This window comes from Malus domestica, chromosome 17 (genome assembly GCF_042453785.1).
Source record: "Malus domestica chromosome 17, GDT2T_hap1".
NCBI lineage: Eukaryota > Viridiplantae > Streptophyta > Magnoliopsida > Rosales > Rosaceae > Malus > Malus domestica.
Window position 1 is genome coordinate 10,242,504 of NC_091677.1, and position 23,263 is coordinate 10,265,766.

Sequence of the window (23,263 nt, forward strand, 5' to 3'; positions counted from 1 at the left end):
AGGCTACCCCTAGACCCTTGCCGACCTCACATATTGGGTCTACCTCATATACAAAGTCAACACCAATACATATTGCATCTACATCACATCAGCAAAGCATCAGAAGATTGAAGTCGTGCAAGCTAGGGTAAAGACATAACCATTTGGGGATGTGCCTTTTGCGAGTTTGATAAGTAACCAGCGTCATCATAACAAACAAGGCAAACATCTTTTTAAGGATCAGGGGAGTTGGATCGGCTCAGGATGCGTTGGGATTAGCCCAAATCCACAGTACCTTCAGGGTAGCAGAAAAGCGTCTTTAATACCAATTCAGTGGTTGCGTATAGGTGTAGTTCTGCATATTTACCAATAGGTCAACAACGAAGGAGATGTCCTGTCTAATGCAATGAGTTAAGTACAACCACTGTTCTAAAAATCCCTGCCTAAGCGCTAGGCGGTTAGCCACCGTCCCGATTAATCTTTAGGCGTTTGAAAATTAAGAAAGTGCATCAAGACCGGCTTAGGCATTCGCCTAGCCCACCTAGGCGCCCGCCTAGGTCACAACTCTGCCTTAGAGATAAAATCAATAACTTTCATTTTGCATTTTAATTTTTCAATAAAATGTAAGAGACTTGCTGAATACTTGGATGAAAACTCATTATATGCTTATTCTCCATATTTTCAATATGTTCTAATACTTTATAATTTATATGTCATTTTAGTTTGCAATTTATATATCCTAATATAATTATGTGTGTGTTCTTAAGTATAAATAAACACTTATTTAATCAATATATAATAAATTTACTTAAATCGCTTAGTCCTCCTAGGCCTACGTAGCCGCCTAGACGTCAGGCTCCAACCCGCTGCCCGACTAATGCTTAGCGTCTTTTAAAACCTTGTGTTATATTTACTTTTACATGCCCTTTTAGTGAGACATGTCGATTGGCTTTAAAAGCCAAGGAACAAAGCCATGCGTTTTGGACACCTCCACTAAAGTCAGTAATACTTTTCTCTAACTTTAATTAGTTTATTTAATTTAATAAAATTATTTAAAAACCCCAATATTAGCACTGACACGCTTAAATATGCGTTTTATATCATTGCAGGAGATTTCTATTTAAATGGTTTCTATCCATTTATCATCTAGCTAGGAATTATATACACACCATCCCTTTTTTTTTTTTTTTTTTCATTTTAATTTTCTTTAATGATGACTATGTGACCATGTCTTGTTGCTTTTGTCCCTCCATTTCTTAATTCAAAGGAATTCAATTGAGTTGGTTCAGAAATAACTGCCTGCGCATGCATGAAGCTTTAGAGATTGCATGGATGTCGGCTACTTTTTTAGGTTTGCATGTTATTGCCACTTTACAAGGCTGAAATTTGACTGAGGGGTTATAATTTGAGTGGGAGCTAGCTACTCCTCCTGTAAATTGCTTCCTAAGAAATAGTATTTGTTGATGATGGATCTCCAAGGAGACCAGTCATAGCTTTCAAAGGTATTGAAGTCCCAGAAAGTGTGAAACCAATCTGCAGACAAGTGGGGTTTTTGAGTGAGCGTCATCAAGAAAAACAAATGTATCTTTAGAGGAGAAAATGAGCATTATCTTTATTGAAAGTCAGGTAGAGTACTTCTATTATTCATTAATCTTGAGGTTTATGAGTAGAAATGTTGAAGAAAGCATAACAATAATATATACTAAATTACTAATTAACCTTTTGTTCACTGTTTTTTTTTTTCTTCTTATAATTTATCTTTCTTGTTTGTTTGATGGAAAGTGCCATGTGGTGAGCTCAGATGGGAGCACATGGTTTCCTCTCATTTCCAAGCTCTCAGACTGTGTAAACCAATACAGGGAAAAAACTATGGGGGTTTTGGGTTTTTCAAGAGAATCAGTTGCAGAGATAAACGCACTTGATTGGTGTGGTGGGTGTTAGAAAACACAGAAACCCAGTTTTTTAGGTTTAATTGGGGACTGTTGGGAACTGTGTATTGAGTCTGTGATGAGAGAACCCTTTAGTACAACTCCTCCATTTTATTTAATAATAAATACCTAATATATTTGTTCTTCTCCTTACCTGCTTGCTTCCTCATTGCAAACTAGTTGAATTAATTTAGCTGCTGCTTCCTCTTTCCTCAAATCTCAAAGCACAGCTTACAGCTTAATTAGTTTCATATATACTTCCTCCTTCCTGTTCATGCTTTTTCAGACAACTATTTATCTGCAGTTTCTTCGTCAAATCCCCCATTCAGAACTTTCCTTTTTAGGTTTTTGTTAAAAATATTAGAGGACAGCTCAAAATTTTGAGCCTTTCATTTTTTTTCCTGTTTGATCATTTTTTTTTTAATTACGAAAGAGGATTTCGAACTCTAGATCAATAGCCTATTAATTTAACCTAGGATTCTACCCACTTTTACCATTGGGCTACTCCTGTGGCTCTTTCATTTTGATTTTCACCTACTATTTTCTTGCTTATTCTGGAGTTGAAAGCAGCAGGCTACCAGCTTTCTGCAATAAATATTTTTGTTTCCAGAATTTACCCTTTAGTATTCTTCTCTACCAACTTATATTTACTATACAATTTTCAAATCCAACGAAAAGGAAAGTTTTCTCTCCACTTACCCTAATTTTTCCTTCCAATAATTACTTACTCAGGCTTGAGTAATTCGTGGAGTTGAAAAAACTACTTGAAGATCAAATGGCTACTCCTTTGTGGTTCTTCAGATTCCCACCACCTTTGTTGCTTGTTCTTGCTTCATTCCTTGTATTGATTGGATTCATGGGGTTTGGATTCCTCTCCATCTTCCTAACATCTATGGTACTGATTTTCTCGACTGTTTTCTTCCCATTTTCTAAGCAAAAACCTCTTCATCTGGTTGAGAATAAGTTAATTGAAGAAAAACTGTTCATTCCTTGCTTGGAAGATGCAAAATATCAAAGTGCTACCCCACAAGAGAAGGATGCTGAAGAAGCACCACTGAGCTCAACGGATTTGATATCAGAAAGTGAATGCCTTGATCACTTATCAACCAGTGATGATTCTGAATTAGTTGACTGGTCGTTTGGAGACAGTGTGGCTCGGAGCCCAGATTTCTCAGACGGCTCCATTTCCGACGAGGATAGCCTCATCGAAATAGCCCTCCCGGGTGGATACTATGTCGGTCACAAGGAGCATGACTCATTGTTTAACCTGCAGCAGAAAATGCCAGGTTTGTCGCCCCAGTCCATTTTTAAGCAGCATACTATATTGGAGCTTTTGGCTGAGATCAATGAGATGAATGAGGAAGAAAATTTGTTCGAAATCGACTTATCCGTGGGATCCATCAAGTGTTCAAGGTTTGAGATTGAAGCTTGAGAGTTACCTTCTTTTATTCAATTTTATGACCATTTTTATGTTTTTGATCCGCCATGGATTTGGTTGAAGATAAAGTTTACAACTTTACGTTACAACTTTACATTTCGCTTATGTGCAATTGGCTACTTTGTGTTATAATGTTGTGCACGGTAAGCTGCTTCTGCTTTTTGACAAGCTTTGGATTCCCACCAAAGCACTTGTACTATGGCCCTTTTCATTTCTCCTAATGCACACTAATTAAAGTACTAAAAGTTTAATTGAAGGTCAAAAAAAATTTATTTTGTTGGAATTCCACTTGCTTTTCCTTTTCTTCTCAACTTCTTTTTGCTGTCGAAATGGCATCACTGGTCACCATTTTAGATCTCCCTTTATTCCTTTTATGGATTCTGGAGGACAATTCAGGGTGAAGGTTAATAAACCTTTTGTTAAATCAATATAAGTTAACTAGACATTGAGTTGACTATTAGCATCTATGCAATTACTGCATTAATAATTATCAATTATAAACTGAATCTGATCTTCAGACTGTATTACAAACTGGATCAGATCTTCAGACCAAGTATACTATATTAATATAGTGAACACAAGTAAACTTGACAAGGTCAATTTCTTAGTTGCCACAAGCTGAAGTTGTTATACGAGAGGTACTGTAATGGGAGAGCTTTTACATATATTTATACGTAGTTGGACTACTTCTAATATTGCTAATTAATGTTACGATGGAACATCAACTTCTTCAGATACTTATGTGTACGAGATGTATATTTCTTTCTATCTATTTCTCTTCCTAGTTCACATATCCAAGTATATACCTCTTTGCACCCTGCTTTTAGAAGGTATTCATCGATTCCCAACCCCGCCCCCTCCTTTCCCCCTCTCCCTGAAACTTATAAGGAGCTGTCAATCTCCCTAAACTTTAATTTTAGCTGATTGCCCCCTAAACTTTTATAATTGCCCAATTTCTCATACGAACTTTAATTTTAGTCGATTACCACAAAAAAATAAATAATTAGCCAGTTTCTAGTAATGAGAGATGAGTAATTACTTTTCTTATTGAATTTAGGTCTTGAATTGAAATATCTCAGACGGTCATGAGAATCTAATCACAAAGAAGGCTAATGAAATGGCATCACAACCCAACCTTTAGCTGAAAAAGCAACACCATGAAGAAGATTCATAGTTGTCCACATTAGGGATAAAATTCAAACAAAAAGTGTAAAGAGTGAACTTGCGGAAGAGAAGAAAAGGAAAAAAAAAAAATATGTTGTCCATGTTAGGAATAAAATTACCTTTTTGCTCTCAGACAATTGTCATGTGTCATACATGTGACCAAGAGGGATGAAAAATTCCAAAATCCAATGCCAGGGGTGAATTGGTCAATTATAAATTAAAGTTCAGGGGATAACCGGCTAAAATTAAAGTTATAGGGAAAAATTGGTCAATCATACAAGTTCAGGAAGGGAAATTGGCTAAATTAAAGTGCAGGGGAAAAATTGGCTAAAATTAAAGTCCAAGTGAATTTAAATGAAATTTAAAAAATTCAATAAACATTAGTAAGAAATGTATAATACTTTTAAACTTAATATAAAAAATGTACCACATAGCTGGGCTCCAAAAAATGACAGCAGAGTCACACCTAATTATCTTCCCGGTCCTTAAACTCTTTCGGTCAACCCTCCTTAAGAGCGACCTGCAGATCATCAAGTCATTTTTCCACTGCTTGTACCGTTTAGTAAAGATCCTGTTGACGTACGCCAACATATAGTTGTTGATGTCGTCGAAATTGTAGTTCATCTGCAATGTAACAAATTAATTACATACATTAAGTAATATAAATATATAAAATTTGAAGGAAAAACAATTAAAGGGTAGGATACTTACCGACAACTGTATCCTCACCTTGTCCGACATCTCCTTCCAAGACTTTCCTTGCATAGGGCAATAGGTTCAAACGATATGACCAGTGTTGTGGGCCAATCCACCATGCTGCTCCGCTGGTGCAGCCCATTGTTGGTCGTCGTATCCGATCATGATACATCCGTTGGTCACCCGGGTGACCTTCGCCGTCTTCAACTAACAACAAGGTCCTTGGGTATTTTTCTTTGCTGAAAAAAAATAAAAAAACATTCAAACAAACACAACAAAAAAAACCGAAATTCCGGCATAACCTCCCCTAAAATTATAACAATTCCCAAACCCTGGACATTGTAATGAATAATATATGATATCCAACAACAATCACAACAATTGAATGCTTTAGTAGTGGATGCCAAGTGAAATATTACATAGTGTTTATCTAGTTTCAAACCTATCCAGAATCAAAAGTCAACTAAAATTTTCAATCGGATGAGGAACATTTAACATCCACATTCTATTTAGCAACTCAGTTTTTAAGTTATTTGTTGCTACATTATTTTGAATTCAATTCACATGTCTGATAGTAAATCAACCATTGGCATTCATGCTCAAACAAATAGAATCATTTATATCAAACACTGGTAACAAAATACGGCACATTTGATTAGTAATATAAATATTGACAAAATTTAGCATAAGAGATTTATTCGAGCAATTATTGCATTTATCACATGTTTACCTGGTTGGGACCCCGAGGCATCAGTAGTGGATGCCGATGTCGTGTCGGGCGTGCGGGGGTGGCGATGACCATGCCTGGCGCTAACAGGAAGTGCAACTGAAGAGGCTAATGACGCCAGAGCCTGGGAGGGCTGGGGAGCAACTGCATCAGTCGCATCAACCGGTCTGGGATCCATATCTGCTAGAGCAATGAAATAGAAGGCGGGGGAATTAGATAGAGTGCAGTTGTCACCGACTTTTGACTTCTAATAAGTTGTGACATTTGCAAAATTAGGAAAAAAAATTAGTGCCTATTCATTGAAGTCAACGTGCCAAATCCAGTGCTTATTCTCTATATTACATTTACATATAAATTGCAAACCATACTTGGCAGCATAAACATAATTCTCATATTACTTGACCCTGACAAAGCTGGTACTCCTTAACTCATAACAAAACACAGGTGTAAAACATGAACACCTACAATCATTTTCCAAGTATTTGAAATTCAAGAAAAATAAAACAAAGCACATTTATAATCAAAACAGTACTCAAATTTGACAGCAGATGATCACCCTTGAGTTGAATTGTGATGAAATTCTAGTACACAAGACATATTATAAGGTAAATAGAAAATTGGCATCCATTGTTTCCTAGTTGATACATGTTGAAGGATATAATTGATGGAACAAGGTACAATAATTGGTGATTTTTTGTGAAGGAAAAAAACTATACAAAGCAGAATCAGTACACCCAAAACCAGCAAGCAAAGCAAAATAATGCCATGTGCCAACACAGAAACTACAACAAAACAAGGACATAATACAAAAAATTTCCAGGCATATCAAAACAAAAGAATGCAGCTTCAAAACCCACCTAAAAAAGACGGCATAAATCCTTTATCCCCAATCTGACCAAATGCAAACTTAACACAGGGATTCTCAAATACAAATTCAACAAACCAACTTTATGAAGATAAAAACTTATGTTGTTAAAATATCAATTACGTTGTTAACTGAGGCAAAGTTGAACCACTGATCCATGTTTTGCGCATTGGAAATCATGAACCCTAAAACAGTCTTGGGTGTTTTAATAACTGTAAACATGACAAGTTCAAGAATCTCAACTGTGGATGCAAATTTCTTCCTCCTTGACCTTGGACAAAATTGCACCTAAAAAACAATTAACACCTTAGGTCAAGGCCAAGAGCCTCACGCGCCCACGATGAATGGGGGGGCTTTGGCCGAAGAACCTTCGATGCCAAAGTTAGAATTTAGGAGAAAAAGTGTTTGAGAATTCTAGAGAATTTTAGCAAGAGTTGGAAGTAGTTTTTGGGAGAGAATGGTGAGCTATATATAGGGATATGGCTGGCCCTATTAGGAGAATAGGGACCGGCCATTTAGGTATTTTTTTGGTGTAAATTGTGGTTAATTAGCCATTAATAGATTAATTAGGTAATATATCTATTAATTGACTAATTAACATATTTTGAAAGAAATTATTTGGGGAGTTATGGAATGATTAAGATAATTAGCTAATTGATTAGCTAAAAAAGGGAAAATGAGGTAAATAAATATATGGAATGAAATAGGTTTTGGGAGTTACCTTGTAGAAGGGATTTGATGAGATAGGTTTTGAATTGTTACCTATTTTGGGCACTTTTGACTTGGTTGAGGGATGATTACTCACTGATCGCGCGTAGGAATCCCGTTATGCCTCAAGGGTATTTTTGTCCTCTCTTGTCCAAAAATCCACGTGTCGCCTTATGATTATTTTTGGCTCCACAAATGCCCCCACACTTGTTGGGCTGCTTGTAGGAAAGGGTAACAGGTGTAGAGATCTTCTTGCTTTAGGAAACGTAGGATTGCTTCCTATTTAAGTCCACCTTAAGTGAGTTATTAAATCAACTTTGGAGAGCGATTTATTCTACCCTACAGGAGAGAGATAGCTTAGAGGATATTTGTTCCCTATCCTCTAGCAATCTTTTACATCTTGCCCGTGTAAATGACCGTCTTTCTTTGATTTCTTCGTCTTCTCTGTGTCGCACCAATGTAAAAAATTTATTTTTTCTTGTTTTCTTCTTAGATAGTGTTATCGCGGGGCAGCTGTCGGGGTGGTGCGGCACGTCGGTTGGTAGGGGCTAGGAGTCGACTCAGCATAAGTTGAGGAGGTGTTATGGCAGACACCACTGCTTTAGGCTAATCAACTTAGCTAGAGTCACAGACAGCTTGTGCAGCTGGGGCCGCGGATTGAAGCACTGGGATGTAGTGCTACACAGGTTGCATGGCTCATGTCTTTTGGGCTTTTGGTCCTGACATAGGCTAGGCCGGTGATTGAAAGAAAGGAGAAGGTCGCGGGCCTCATAAGCTGCTGGAATGCTAGGTTGAGCTCCTCTGCTGAGTACCGTGAATGGCGTTGGCTGCTTAGTTCTCTTCGCCTGGAGAAAAATGGACTGCTCCCGAAAGATGAGGTAAAGATGATCAAGGCAGATGCATTGGCTCGTCTGATTGTTGTCGTGGAGCCTACTATGAATGAAGGTGAAAAGAAGAGATCTTCCCCGCCTGCTTAAGAGATGTCGATTGAGAAAAACTGAAGACTTCCTCAGCTGCTTATGAGGGTCTGCCTGCTGTTGAAATGCTTGTGATTGACATTACTTTTTCCAATAGGAAGAAAAAATATGGCTGTTAGATCTGAGCCTGTGGCGCTTGCCATGTCGAGAATGGCTAGTACGATTGCTGATAATATTGCTCAGCGTAAAGATCATGTTATGCCCCCAGTGCCGAAGTCTGTACCAAGATGTTTGTTGGGAGCTAAGTCCGGTTCACCTTTGGAGAGGCTTGCTACTATGAATAGCGATAAGGTGGACTATGCAGCTAAAGTGGCGCCAATGCTCACTCCCTTTGCTGCTGATACTGATTTGCCTGCTAAGAATGAAAAGACTGCTCACATGGGCAGCTGTGAGAAATCCATTAAGCCTGCTTCTGGAGAGGCTGCTGAGATCTGTGTGCTTTTGAAACTAGATCTTCTTGAAGACATGGACGCTTATGCCAAGTTTGTTGATGGCGGTAGAAAGGTTGTTTGCCCAAGTTCCTTTGCGAAGCATACGACCCAATATAAAATGACTGCTCTGCTTGCTATGATGCATGTATAGCAAGGCTTCTAAGGAGGTGGCGAAGACTATGGCAACTAAAGCTTATTCCTCAACCGAGGAAATCAAGAGGTTAGATTCTGAGCTTGTTGCTTTGAAATGAGTCTAATATTTTTGCCCCGACTTCTCTATATCTTGAGACCGCTCACCACGAGATCGTTGACTTAAAGACTAGGCTTGATGCAATCCAAGTTAAGTATGAAAGTGCAGAGAAGGGGATTGGATGTTTCATACCTTAGATTTAAGATCTTGAGTTTGCAGTTTCTGAGCTTCGTTTCACTACTTATGCAAATGAAGAATTGATTGCTGCTTATAATCAAGTGATCCACTTCAAGAGAATCATCGATACGTTTGAACCCCAAGTGTTGGAACTTCAAGATGTACTGAAGATCAATGAAAGTTTGAAGAAGGAAGTGAATGAGCTGCAGCGTGTTCGTGTTAGTCTGCTTTAGAAGAATGAGCAGCTGAAGGGTGAGAATGATGGGCTTGAGGTTTCGAGACCTTCTTTATTTCTCCTAAAGACTTGCTTGCTTTTACTTTTGAGGCTTCCATTGGTGAAGTAGTTGGAGAAGTTAGTGCCCAGGCTGGGGCAGCTGGGGGAGTAACATCGGATGATGTCGCTGCTAAGAGCGTCGCAACTGCTGAATGTGTGGCGACTGAGTAGTCGTGGGATATCCAAGTTGCTGTAGTCTTCTAGGTAGCATTTAGGATTTTATTTGTTTTTCCTTGTAGCTCTTGTTTTGATTGAACTCCTTCGACATTTGCTAATTGTTTATAAACATGTTTCCTTCGCTTTTCTTCACATTCGTTTCTTTTGTTCATACCCTAACCTTTAGACTTGATAGACCAGTGGTAGACATGCTACTTTTTTATAAGCAGACAATCTCACGTAGCCTATGCAGCTGTATGTGTTGGTGTAGAATTTTGCAAAGTTGTTTGCCATAGGGTTGGCAGTCGGATGCCTTACTTACAGAAGTAGACAAGTCCGCGTAACCACTAGGCTGTTAACCTTGGCTTTCTCCAATTCCGTAGGTTGCATAGCAAGTATCACAACACTTTAAGACTTGGTGTAGGTTGTTTCCCGCTTGGCAGAGGTGAAGCTTATCGACTACGTAGCATGTCGGCAGTGGATAAAGCTTCGTATATATGCGCTAGCTTGTTTAACCTTTCTAAAGAATGTGCGGTTGTATAAGTCTAGCGCGACTTTATTGCTCGAAGGGCAAGCCGTAGGCAGTCTTCCGGAAACCGTAGTTTACCTTAGTGCACTCGGTAGTAGCTTTAGGGTTCCAAGGCAGCCATCTGTAGGGGGTATTGAGTAATGTGCCCTATCCATCTTTAGGGCTCGGTTCTCCACAGATTAGGCCAAGAGACCCAAAATCCTTTAGTTAACTAAGCCTTGAAAAAGACCATTGTGGCTACTTCTAGGAATCCCGGTGCAAGCCATCGTGCATCTAGTTATACTAGGGCAGCCAGGCTCATCCACGCCTGGATATTCGGAGTGTAAATTTTATCCTCCCATCTTGGAGAGCTGACCCATGTAGGTGTTGGGGAATTGGTTTACCCTCTCGCACTAAAGAGCAATTAGTTTACCCTCTCACACTAGAGAGCATGGTTGGTTCATCGGGGGGCGCAATTCCTGCAATGAGTCCCTAAGAAGGGCGCAGTCTTCTTTTGAAGTGCAGGATTGATCAGTTGTTGTAAGCATGCAGCCGAGCCAAGTTGTGATTACTTCTAAATTCCTTATTGAAAAACGAGTGAAATGAACGAGAACTTATCTATAAGGTAGGAATGCATAACAACTAGATAGTCCTCGGCTTGTAAGGTGGTGCCCGTCGAGTTTCTTGAGTCTTTGGGCTTTGATGTAGCGGGAGGTCATACATGGTACTTTTTCAGATTGTAGGCGTTCCACTACTTTTCGATCTTTTTATCGTTTCATGGTGGCAAGTGTGTAATTACTCTTGTCGCATACTCTGCTGATCTTGTATAGACCTTCCCAGATGGGATCCATCTTTTTAGAGCATTCTTTGCGGGACATTGATGAAGGCTTTTCTTAGGACTAGATCTTCGGCTGGAACTGCCGAATCTTAGCCCTTTTGTTATAGTTGGAAATGAGTTGTTGTTGGTAGGCTGCAATGCAGGTGATGGTCTGCTCGCGCTTGTCCTCAACTAGATCTAAGCTTGTGGTCATCTCCTTACTGTTCTGCTCAATGCTTAGTAGTAGTGCAGTGATACTTGGCTTGATGACATTGGGATGAATGATTGCTTATGAGCCAAATGCCAAAGAGAAAGAAGTCTCACCGGTTGTTCGTCTTTTGGTGGTGCGATATGCCCATAAACATCTGGGAAGTTCATCTGGCCATTTTCCCTTCTTGTTGGTGAGGGATTTCTTAAGGCAATCAAGGATCATCTTGTTGGATGCTTCGGCCAACCACTACTTTGAAGATATCTTGGCATGGATGTGTGCTGCTTGATGTTATACTTTTGGAAAAACTTCACCACATCTTAGCCCACGAATTACTAGCCGTTGTCGGTTAGACTGAGGGATGCCAAATTGACAAATGATGTTCCTCCATATGAAGTGCTCTATGTTTATCTGAGTCGTGGTCATCTTAGGCTCTGCTTTTACCCATTTGGTGAAGTAGTCGGTTGCCACGATCATCATGCATCTGCCCCTTGTAGCAGGCGACATAGGTTCTACCAGGTTGATTGCCCACTACATGAACGACTAAGGACTCGTCTACAGGTGTAGCTCGCTGGCAGGCAGTGTTGGTACCGGCTTGTAGCGTTGGCAACTGTCATACTTTTGTACTAACTCCTTAGCGTCTTGGTGCATGGTAGGCCAATAGTAGCTTTCGTTAAAAGCCTTTTGTGCTAAGGATCGACCTTCAGAGTGATTTCCACAAAAGCCTTCGTGGATTAAGCTTAGAACCTTCAAGTCATCGGGAGGCACTAGGCAGCGGAGATGTGGTCCTGTGTAGGATTTTCGAATGAGAATGCCGTTCCACATGTAGTAGCGTGTTGCCTTGATTTGGAGCTTCCTAGACTCCAATCTTTTCGTGGGGAATGTGCCATTAACCAGGTAGTCTACGATGGAATCTTGTCAGTTTGGAGTTGTACTAACCTGTGACACCTCAGCTGCTGGCTTTGCCTCTATGTTCAGCTCGTCTAGATACTCTACCGGAATAGAGCGTTTGAGTTGGTGGTCAAGGGCGAAGCCTAGGCTGGCTAGTGCGTCCACGTGAGCGTTGTTTGCCTGTGGAACTTGAGTGAGGGTGTAAGTCTGAAATGCCTCAAGCGGTCTTGCTAGTGATTAGCTGGGAGTCAGAATGAATTGTGAGCTTTTTCACTGCCAAGTCTTTTGCCATTTGGAAGCCTGCTAGTAGGGTATCGTATTCTACTTCGTTGTTAGATACTTTGAAGCCTAGAGTGATTTCCTATTCGGGTATCGAATTGTCTGGGGTGATAAGGACTACACCTGCTTTCGAACCTTTGTAGTTGGATGCGCCGTCGACATGCAAATGCCAGAAGTCTCCATGGGGTGGAACAGGCGCAGCTAGGGAGTGCTCAATTACCCTCGGGGCGTCGGTGGGCCATTCTGTTACGTTGTGAATGCTTGGTAGGGAGTTATGGAGCTAGGACCATGTTACACGTAACAAGAGATGCTCCACTGTCGATATTGGACCACTCTAGAGCTAAATTATGGATCAAGGGTCGGCTAGGGCTGTGTGACGAGCAATAGGAGGTGGTGCTCAACTACGGGTACATGTTGCTCCTATGTAGAATCTTTTGTGGTGATGAAGACAAAACTTGCTTTTGATTATGTCATTCCAGTGTTCGTCTGCCCTTGGCATGTCTTTTGGGCCAAGTTGTTGCGTTCGTCAGAAAACTTTGCATCCGCTAGGGCCTATACCTTTATTGTCGCGCAACTAGATTGTGCAAAATAGTGTATCATGAAGATGACTGCGTGTGTTTAAAGGTAAAACTTGAGCTTTTGTGTTTTAATAACTATCGCCAAAGTTAGCTTATGAATTTCTAATAGCATCGAGGAAAGCTTTTGAACTATGGAATACAAGTAGTCGGGCCCCCAGCTCCTCTCGCATGATGGTAGACCTTATTGCTGCTTTAGATACCGTCAAACATGCGAATAAGTCCTTCGTTACTTCCAGTTTGGATAGTAGGAATGTGATGTTGGGTACTTCTTTGAGTCCTTGAATGTGCATTAGAGAACCTCGTCCCAAAGTGCATGCTTCTCTGCCAGAGCGAAAAAGTGTGCCAGAGTTAGATCTTCTTTCATGATCAATTTTTCGAATAGCAGGTGGTCTGCTGGAAGTTTTTTTTGGAAGGCTGTTCTAACTATCGAGTTGTTGCATCTGACTATCCTTGCCTTCTCTGCTTTGAACCTTTTCATATAGTTGCGAAACGACTCCTTTAGGTTCTTTTTTACGTTGAACAAATGGTCAGACTTCTTCTTGATCGAGCGATATGATGAATATTCTTTGGTGAAAATCAAAGAAAGTTTGTCGAAACTCCGGATGGATTGTAGCGGCAGAGTGTAGAACCAATCTTGCGCATCGCCTTGTAAAGTGGTGGTGAATATCTTGCACATGAGATCGCCGTTGTTTCGATAAAGGATCATTGTGCTTCGGTAACGCTTTAAGTGTCTCTCCAAGTCCTTATCCCTTTTGAAAGATGTGAAATGTGGTATGTTGAACTCGCGTGGAGGCTTTGCCTGCTCGATCTCATCCGTGAAGGGTGACCTGCTTATGTTGGTCATGTTCCATTGTAGTGCCTCGTCGGTGACCTCGTTACATTGGAAATTAAGCAATCGCTTGGTTAAAAATCTCTCTATTTCTTCTTGAATTTGCCTTTGTTAAGGTAGTGGAGCTCTCAGCTGCCCTTAACCGTGACTTGCTGGTCTAAGCTGCTCTTCCATGTGTTTGGCTTGTTTATGTCGTAGATGCGATGCGTGTAACGCGTTCCTAGCAGGCTAACGAGTTCTTCGCATGCTGCTGGTTGAACTTGAGCCCGATTGAGTAACTGCTTCTCTCTGTCCGTCGTGCTGCCTACACCGATGTGAGGTGAAAGATGCTCCTTGCGGGCTTAGCGGTGAATGAACACTTCGCCTGGAAGGTTACTGATATGAGCATATTTATGCAACTTAGTTAGCTTGTTTTCTTGCATTTTCATAGTTAGTTTTTGTTTATTATAGTGATTTAAGCTATCTTCGTGTGTTTGTAGGTCCAAATGACAAAGTTGGCAAGAAAGTGCAATTTAGAGCAGTTCTGGGCCAATAATGGATAGCATATGCATGAAGCAAGGTGGATGGACGTTTTTGAAGTTCAAGAGGCTAGGAATATGCTGAAAAGATGAACAACATAAATTCAAGACAAAAGATAAGGATTCAGCTATAAAGAATGAACATTATCCAAAACCTTATCCAACCTTATCTTATCCAAATTAACCTTATATTATCTTATCCTATCCTAATCCTATCCTACCTTAATTCCAGCTGCAAGGGGGACTTATTTTCAGATTAGGATACCTACAAATCAGGTTTCTAGAAGCTCTATTTCCTCATGCAAAGACTACTCATTTTCCTTCCTGGAATCTGATGAGAAGTGTCTTTATTCCTTGATGATTTGGAGTCCTAATTCCTCTCTTACTCACCCTAACCGTGCCTTACCCTCTCCTTATAAATATATTATGTTGCAGCCCTCATAATTCACCACCCTCTACCATCAAATCACCACACTTTTCATCACAAATTCGTCCCATACATCTCTCATACACATTTATCCCATTGTGCCACAACTTTGCAAGGAGATAGGATAGGAGACCCTTGGAGCTGTGCTTGCCATTCAAGACGTTGGATTGTTGGAGCATTTCTAGGTGTATTCTATCTTTGTTTTCAATGTTTAAATTTAATTGTCTTTGTTTAATTGCGAACATGAGGAACTAATTTTGTTTTTGTTTTAGCTAGGGGAAAATTCAAAGCCATGAACATATTTGCAATATGAATTGATTACTTCCAATTGTAATTTCAGGAATCGTGAATGCAATTTACTTAACTGTTTGATTCAGAACTTATTCTTGTTTGTTGATTAAGGGTGCACATTTAGTTTGCATGCAGGGATTTGATGCTAAAATATAAGGGAGTTTCACCTAATAGTTATGAACTTATATTTAATAGTAGTGGAGGATGCTAGTCACAATCGTGTTAAGTGAATTCCTGGCAGGAGTATCATGTTGTCATAGTTACGAATGCTTATGATTTTCACAAAGCTTAATGTTCTTTGATTGTATCTCTATTATGCTGTTCTTGTAGGGAACTATTGAAGAATAATTTGGTTGCTGATGCGTTGTCCATCCAATTCAATGACTTAAGGAAAATCTGAGGGTTAATTAGTGCTGTTCACGGTTAATCTAGGGTGTTGAGGTTCATGGATTATTGGAAAAGCAACTGGAAATGGATTTGTATGCAAGTGTGTCATGTGTGGAGAAGAAACCTCTAGCTAGCTAATCACCCATATTTCCCCCAAATTCATGTCTAATCTGTTTAAGTTTTTAATTTACTTGTCTTTACTTTAAATTCGTCAAAAACCCAATCCCTTTTACTTTGCTGTGTCAAGTTAGTTAGAATCTGTCAAATTTGTGTTCTTAAGTGTTTTTAAGCGTTTTGAGTCAAGTTAAATTTAATTTTCGTCCAATTCACTCTCTAGTGTCTAGTTTAAGTCTATTTGATTGTTTTGTGCTGTTTTGAGTCTTTTTAGTTTGTTTTGAGTTCTTTGAGTCGAGTTTAAGTAGATTAGCAATCCCTCCTATTCTCCGGCCTAGAACGATCCCTACTTACATCTTTACTACAATTGTCAATAAGAGGGTTTAATTTGTGTGTCAAGTAATTTTCACATCAAATTTTGGCGCCGTTGCCGTGGATTAGCAAACTTGCTAATCTCCCTTGTTTGTGTCGTGTGGCTTTGTGTTTTCTTTTAGTGTCAAAGAGTTTAGCGTGTGTGTTTAATTATGTCTTTGCCATGCCTTTTAGTTGGTTGCTGAATTGTTTTTGTTCCTTGTTTCAAGTACTAGTTTATGACTCGTAGTTCTCAACATATTAGTGCAAACATCTTAGAGTTCGACAATGATTTTGAATGAACTTTGAGAAGAAAGAGGAAGCAACCAGAACCTAATCCACCTAGTTCAAGTTCAAAGGCCGAATCTGAATTTGAAGAAGAACACAACAACAAGTCATGGTAGCGAACAATCGTACAATCAAAGAACTTTTAGCCTCGGGGTTGGACAATGTCTTGCCCCTTTGCATTCAATAGCCCGTGGCTGCCCAAGGAAAGATCGATGAGTTCGAATTGAAGTCTAGCTTGTTGCATCACATTCCTAAATACCATGGGCTATCCATGGAAGATCCAAACAAGCATCTTAAGGAGTTTGAAGTGGTATGTTCGAGCATGACACCCATCAATGTCGATGGGAACATTCTGAAGATGAAAGCCTTTCCATTCTTTCTTATGGACAAGGCTAAATATTGGCTCTACGAATTAGCACCTGGAACTGTCACTTCTTGGGAAAGCATGAAGAGAGCGTCCTTGGAGAAATTCTTCCCAACTTCAAGAGTCATTTTTTTTAGGAAGAAAATTAGTGGCATTCAACAAAACCAAGGAGAATCGTTTCCAACATATTATGAGCGTTTCAAGACGTTAGTGGCATCGTGCCCTTAACATCAAATGAATGAGGAACTTTTCCTTCAATATTTCTACGAGGGACTTTTTCCAATCAAGAGACAAATGCTTAATGCTTCAGTAGGAGGTGCTTTAGTCGACAAAACACCAATGGCTGCCAAGATCTTAATTGCAAACCAAGCCTTGAATGCACAACAATACGAAGGTGTTGGATAAAAAGACATCCCACGGCAACAACAAGTGAATGAGGTAAGTGTAATTTCTGAATTTCAATCTCAAATGGCTAATCTCACTGTTTTTTGTCACAGGTTGTCGATGGATCCAAAGTGCAAGGTGCGGCCATATGTGGAATGTGCTCTATGCAGGGGCATCTTAATGATCAATGCCCTCAATTGATAGAGAATGAAGGATGTGAATGTGCAAATGCCATGGGCTATCAAGGCCAAATCAACCGTGGAATGATCCATACTCTAACACCTATAATCCGGGCTGGAGAGATCAACCAAACTTCAAGTGGAGGGAGCCTCAACAACCTCAACAACCTCAACAACAAGGAGGATATAGACAGCCACCTCTCGGGCTCTATCAAAGACCATTCGCACCAATTCAACCTCATCCACAATCTGCCCAAACAAACTCAGGTTCATCATTAGATAATGATACACTTCTTCAATTATTAACTTCATTAACGCAGGGCCAACAAAATCAAGCCAAGGAGATGAGTGACATGAAGAAGCAAATAGGGCAAATTTCAAAGTTCCTTGGGCAGTTTAGAGAACAAGGCAAACTTCCTAGTTTAACTGTTATGAATCCAAAGGGAGGATTTGAAACCGTCAACGCTATCACATTGAAAAGTGGCAAGAAGGTTGGAACCAACCCCAAAATGTCAAAATCTAGCCAAGAGGAGGATGAAAAGTTGCAACAAAAAGATGAAACATTGGACAAACCCACGGCAAGGGTAGAACAACCCTTGCCGTAGCCTCCTAAGCCCTTTATGCCATCCAAAACAAGCAAGGTAAGTACAAATTCAAAATTTTCTAGTTCTATTCCACTAAATGTGCCCTTTCCTAGCAGGTTTATGCAAGCTAGGAATGAAGAGGATGAAAAAGACATTCTGGAAACGTTTAGGAAGGTGCACGTCAATATCCCGCTCCTTGATGCTATAAAGCAAATCCTGTAGTACGCTAAATTTTTTAAGAAGCTTTGTACAACAAGGAAACAGATTCAGGAGAAAGAGGTGGTACATGTAAGTGAGAATGTCTCTGCAATGTTGCAAAGAAAGCTGCCACCTAAATGCAAAGATCCAGGTAGTTTCACTATCCCTTGTGTAATTGGTAATACAAGGTTTGAACATGCTATGATAGATTTAGGTGTTTCCATTAATGTCATGCCATATTCTGTTTATGCATCTATGAATCTAGGAGAGCTTAAAAATGATGGTGTTATTATTCAATTATCCGATCGATCTAATGCATACCCGAAAGGAGTTTTGGAAGATGTTTTGGTACAGGTAGACCACTTGATTTTTCTTGCAGATTTCTACATGCTTGATACGAAGGACTCAGGCCACTCTCCACCATCGCCAATCTTACTTGGATGACCTTTCATGAAAACAGCCCACACCAAGATTGACGTGGCCAAGGGAGCCTTAACTATGGAGTTTGGTGGTGATATGATTAACTCTAAAGTTTCTGAATCTATTACGAATCCTAATGATGTTCGTTCTTGTTTTGCTATAGATGTGATTAAAAATTTAGGGCAAGAACGTTCAGCAGCACCAATCAAGAAGGATGTATCTAGAACTACCAACGAAGAAGGAATTGGAGTAAAGCACAAGGAACACGCCCCAACCCTCAAACCATCAAATCTGGTTAAGAGCACCCCGTGTGCATCTGTTAACTATGTTGCCACTTCATCACAGCACATTGATGAGCCACCTATTCCAATTCCCATTCCCATTTCAAATAATAGGTTGTTACCTTCTTTGGTGCAGGTATCCAATCGAATCCAAGATGGTGGAAGCTTTTAAATTGACTTTAGGAAGCTCAACACCACAATTAGGAAGGATCATTATCCCATTCCGTTCATAGATCCACTGCATGGAAGTTTTGAGGAGCATGTTGTGGAGGATGTACCCCTCCATGCCGTGAGCCCTAATAAAGCTTAAAAGGAGGTATCGTCCGGCTGGAAGACATTAAAGCAAGCGTTTCTTGGGAGGCAACCCATGTGAATAAAGAAGAACTAGGAAGACCAGATTTACGTTCTTAAACTCTACTATTTCTTGCTTTTACTTTGCCATGTTTGTCATGTTTGTTCGTTGTGTCATTTGCTTGTTTATGTGTGATTCTATGATTGAAACATTAAGGACAATGTTTGGAAGTGTGGGGGGGGGGGTAAACAAGTGTTTTTATTGAAAATTTGTGGGTTTTTTATCACCTAGCACCACTAGAGTTTTTTCTCATTGTTTTTAAGTGTTTTTAGTGTGTTTTTAAGTGTTTTAGTGTGTTTTGAAAGAAAAATACAAAAATTTGAAAAAAAAATAGAAAAAGTTTTGAAAACCCAAAAAAGAGTCGTTTTAGAGTTGTTTTTGTGTGTTTGTTTATGTCTTAGGGTACCTTCCAACACAATGATGAGGATTTGGTTTTTAATTGCTTGACTGTTAAAGAAAATTACAAACATGGGTGGAAGTTTGATATGCTCTTTGGTTAATGCTTGGTTGTAGTTGTCATCAACGAATTCACATGTAATCACAAAGGAGAAAATCAGTTTTTGTAACATGCTTGAAGGAAGGAACTCAAACTAACGTTACAACATTGAGAGACTTAAGCCTAAACGTTATTTGGAGAGTTATTAATCTGTGATTTCTTGTTTTCTAAAATCATTGCATGATCTCATTATTCTTGGCTTGGGTGCTACTTAGAATGCGTTTTATCACTTTAGTTTCAAATACTAGAACTCATGCCCGTTTCATTCAAAGCTTAAAATTGAATGCATAACATATAACAAGATGAAGTTGTTTAGTAGTTACCACCAGAGCCAAAAAGCCTTCATCCCATGCATTTGTTTTGTAGGTTTAACCTCTTTGAGCCTTATTTAGCTTATTTTCGTTGTTAGCCACATTACCCCGACCTAGCCTAGAATAGGACTATCCATACCCTTGTTCTTAAAGTATAATGGAGCATGACTTAGAGAGAATTCCTTTTGATCAAACATATTGCAGAAATCAAGTGTGGGGGAAGGGTATGTACACGAGTAGAAAGAGAAAAGAAAAAAAAGAAAAGAAACAAAAAGAAAAAAAAAACATGAAAAAGAAGAAAAAGTGGAAAAACAAAGAAACAAAGTTATGAAATAAATGAGAAAGAATTCACAAGTATTGGTTGTTGAAGAAAGGGTCCAAAAAGTTTGAATATGACCCTAAGTATATACGAAATCCCCTTAGTGTTTCGAGTTATTTGCTGCATTCAAGAGTGAATTCTAAGTTGATTTCATTACTTTGCTTATTATTGCTTTAAGAACCTTTGTTTATCCTTAACCTGTCTTTGTTAGCCAATACCCTTAGCCCCGTTACAACATTTAGACTTTAATCTTGGTTGTTGTGTGTTTCAATATGTGGAGTTTGGGTTGGTATGAGCTTATAGTATCCCTGGTTCTCGCGTCTAAGTAGTGGCATTCCATTTATGAGATCATATATATACATGCATTAATAATTCCAGAAAATGCCTTCTTTGTTTATAACATATGTGAGTGGCTAGTCTACATGTTTACATCAATCTTCTCACATATACCTAGTATAGGGAGTGTAGTTAGAAAATCTGTGTGAAAATAGAGAGTATATTCAGTGAGGAATTGAGGGAATTCTCTAAGGCATGTTACTACATTTAAAATGTTGTTTTAATTGATTAAATGCAAGCTAGTGAGTGGTGACTACGATTAAGTGTGTGCTCGAGGGTAAGGATGGCTAAACTCTATGTGAGTAGTGATTTTTAACATGTCGTGTTTCATTGGAAATCTCTGAGGTGATTGTTGGAAGGTCTAAGTTATGTTTTGTTTTGTTTTGTTTGTTTCGTTTTGCTCGAGGACTAGCAAAAGCTAACTGTGTGGGAATTTGATATGAGCATATTTATGCAACTTAGTTAGCTTGTTTTCTTGCATTTTCATAGTTAGTTTCTGTTTATTATAGTGGTTTAAGCCATTTTCGTGTGTTTGTAGGTCCAAATGACAAAGTTGGCAAGAAAGTGCAATTTGGAGCATTTTGGAGCAGTTTTGGGCCAAGAATGGATAGCACATGCATGGAGCAAGGTGGATGGATGTTTTTGAAGTTCAAGAGGCTAGGAATGTGCTGAAAATATGAACAACATAAATTCAAGACAAAGAAGATAAGGATTCAGCTAAAAAGAATGAACATTATCCAAAACCTTATCCAACCTTATCTTATCTTATTATATCCTAATCCTATCCTACCTTAATTCCAGCTGCAAGGGGGACTTATTTTCAGATTAGGATACCTACAAATCAGATTTCTAGAAGCCAAACCTTATCCCTAAATTAGTGCCACACCTAGCCCTTCTAGAAGCTTTATTTCCTGATGCAAAGACTACTCATTTTCCTCCCTGGAATTTGATGAGAAGTGTCATTATTCTTTGATGATTTGGAGTCCTAATTCCTCTCCTACTCACCCTAACCATGCCTTACCCTCTCCCTATAATTATACTGTGTTGTAACCCTCATAATTCACCACCTTCTACCATCAGATCACCACACATTTCATCACAAATTCGTCCCATACATCCCTCATACACATTCATCCCATTGTGCCGCAACTTTGCAAGGAGATAAGATAGGAGACCCGTGGAGCCGCGCTTACCATTCAAGACGTTGGATTGTTGGAGCGTTTCTAGGTGTATTCTATCTTTGTTTCACATCAATTACTCATGTTGACTATCGGAGTGTGATCCCAACTGTGAATGTATGCTCGTCTGTGGGCCTAGTCAAGAGTGCAAGCTCCTTCGCGCTCTAAGACTGGAGTATACGTTATCTCGATGACCTAATCGGGAGTGTACACTGCCTGAACACTTGGTTCATGGCTGGTTGAGTGGCTGCTTGTCGGGACGCTGCTGGAGAGGTTCTTTGTCTGCCCTTGTCCTACTTCAGGACACCTCGTCTGGGGCACATTGCATCTCGATGCGCTGCAAGTGCTGGTTCACCACGGTCGTCTGCTGTGCGAGGGCACTCATCAACTCTATGACTTGTCAAGACAAGTGTTGTTCTCCATTTGGGTTGGAAGAGCTTGGAATGAATGCATCTTCTTAAGCAGTAGAAGTGTGGTAGACTCTGGGCGCGAGATTTGAGTTGGGAAATGCCAAATCTGCAGAAAAATATGGTGAAAATGTTCCTGGTTCGGTCATCAGTCTGGAAATTTAGAGCCAGGATAATAGAACTAATCTTGGATCGATTTGGGCTACTTGGAAGGCCACGGGAACAGACTGGGCCGTGGAAGCAAGTTGGGCCACGAAAGTGGGCTGCTTAGTTGGAGCATTCTGGGCCACGAGAACAGGCTGTGTCACGAAAGTGGAATACTCAGTGGGAGCAGGCTGGGCCACAAGAGTGGGCAGCTTAACTGGAGCAGGCTGGGCCATGGGAGTGGGCTGCTCGGCTAGAGCAGACTGGGCCATAAGAGTGGGCTGCTAAGCTGGAGCAAGCTGGGCCACGGGAGCAGGCTGCCCGAAGTGTGATGCACATAGGTGCGAGGCTTGGGCTCGGGTTTGATATGAGCATATTTATGCAACTTAGTTAGCTTGTTCTTGTGCATTTATGTTGTGTTTTCTTGGTTAAATTAGTCTTTTAAGCCATTTTCATGTGTTTTCAGGTTTTAAGGGCAAAGTATGCAAAGTAGTGCATTTTGGAGCCTTTTGGAGAAAAATTGAGCTTGGATTGGATATCACATGCTTGGAGAGAAAAGAATTGACTAAATTGAAGATTTGAAGATTTGAAGGATTCCTAGTTGAAGAAGGGTTCCTAATCAACGAAGGAGTCCTAATCGAAAAAGGATTCCTAATCGACGTAAGATTCATAGTTGAAGATGGATTCCTAGAAGAATGAAGATTCCTACTCAAACAAGGTTCCCTACTTGAAGTAGGAAAGTTAAGCCTAAGTTTTCTATTTTGGTTTGATCTTTCCTAAACCTAAAAGGCCTAAGTTCCAGCAACATTGAAGGCTTCCTAAGCATTTTTTGACACAAAGTAGAGGTTCTAGACACTTTTCCCTCCCTTGTCGTGCCTTTCCTTGTGTTTTAGGGTTTCTAGAAGCCCTATCCCTTCACACCCATCCTTTGTCGCACCTATACCCTTCTAGAATCCTTTTTCCTTGCCTTGCAAGGCATTCTAGAAGCCCTATCTAATATGCCGCACCTCTTAGCCCTTTTTCCCTTTAAATTCTGATTGTTTGGGCCCTAATCCTTATTTTCTACTAAGTCCAAGTCCTAACCTGATTTTCCCAGGGTTTTATGTGCCTATAT

General features: G+C 39.8%; 2 protein-coding genes across 3 annotated transcripts; both read left to right on the forward strand.

Annotated features, from left to right (window-relative positions):
- Positions 1-1,184: 1,184 nt before the first annotated feature.
- Positions 1,185-3,628, forward strand: LOC103405046 (uncharacterized). 2 transcript variants are annotated; one of them, XM_008344014.4, is made up of 2 exons: positions 1,185-1,605; positions 2,842-3,628. In XM_008344014.4, the coding sequence occupies exons 1-2, from the start codon at positions 1,579-1,581 to the stop codon at positions 3,337-3,339; spliced, it is 525 nt and encodes a 174-aa protein (XP_008342236.1). In that variant the 5' UTR covers positions 1,185-1,578; the 3' UTR covers positions 3,340-3,628. The 2 variants fall into 2 exon arrangements, with proteins under 2 accessions (XP_008342236.1, XP_008342235.1); XM_008344013.4 differs by having other exon boundaries at positions 1,187-1,605; positions 2,640-3,628.
- Positions 3,629-16,518: 12,890 nt separating this feature from the next.
- Positions 16,519-17,929, forward strand: LOC139193344 (uncharacterized). Its single transcript, XM_070816338.1, has 4 exons — positions 16,519-16,683; positions 17,058-17,390; positions 17,444-17,724; positions 17,824-17,929. The coding sequence occupies exons 1-4, from the start codon at positions 16,519-16,521 to the stop codon at positions 17,927-17,929; spliced, it is 885 nt and encodes a 294-aa protein (XP_070672439.1).
- Positions 17,930-23,263: the final 5,334 nt, after the last annotated feature.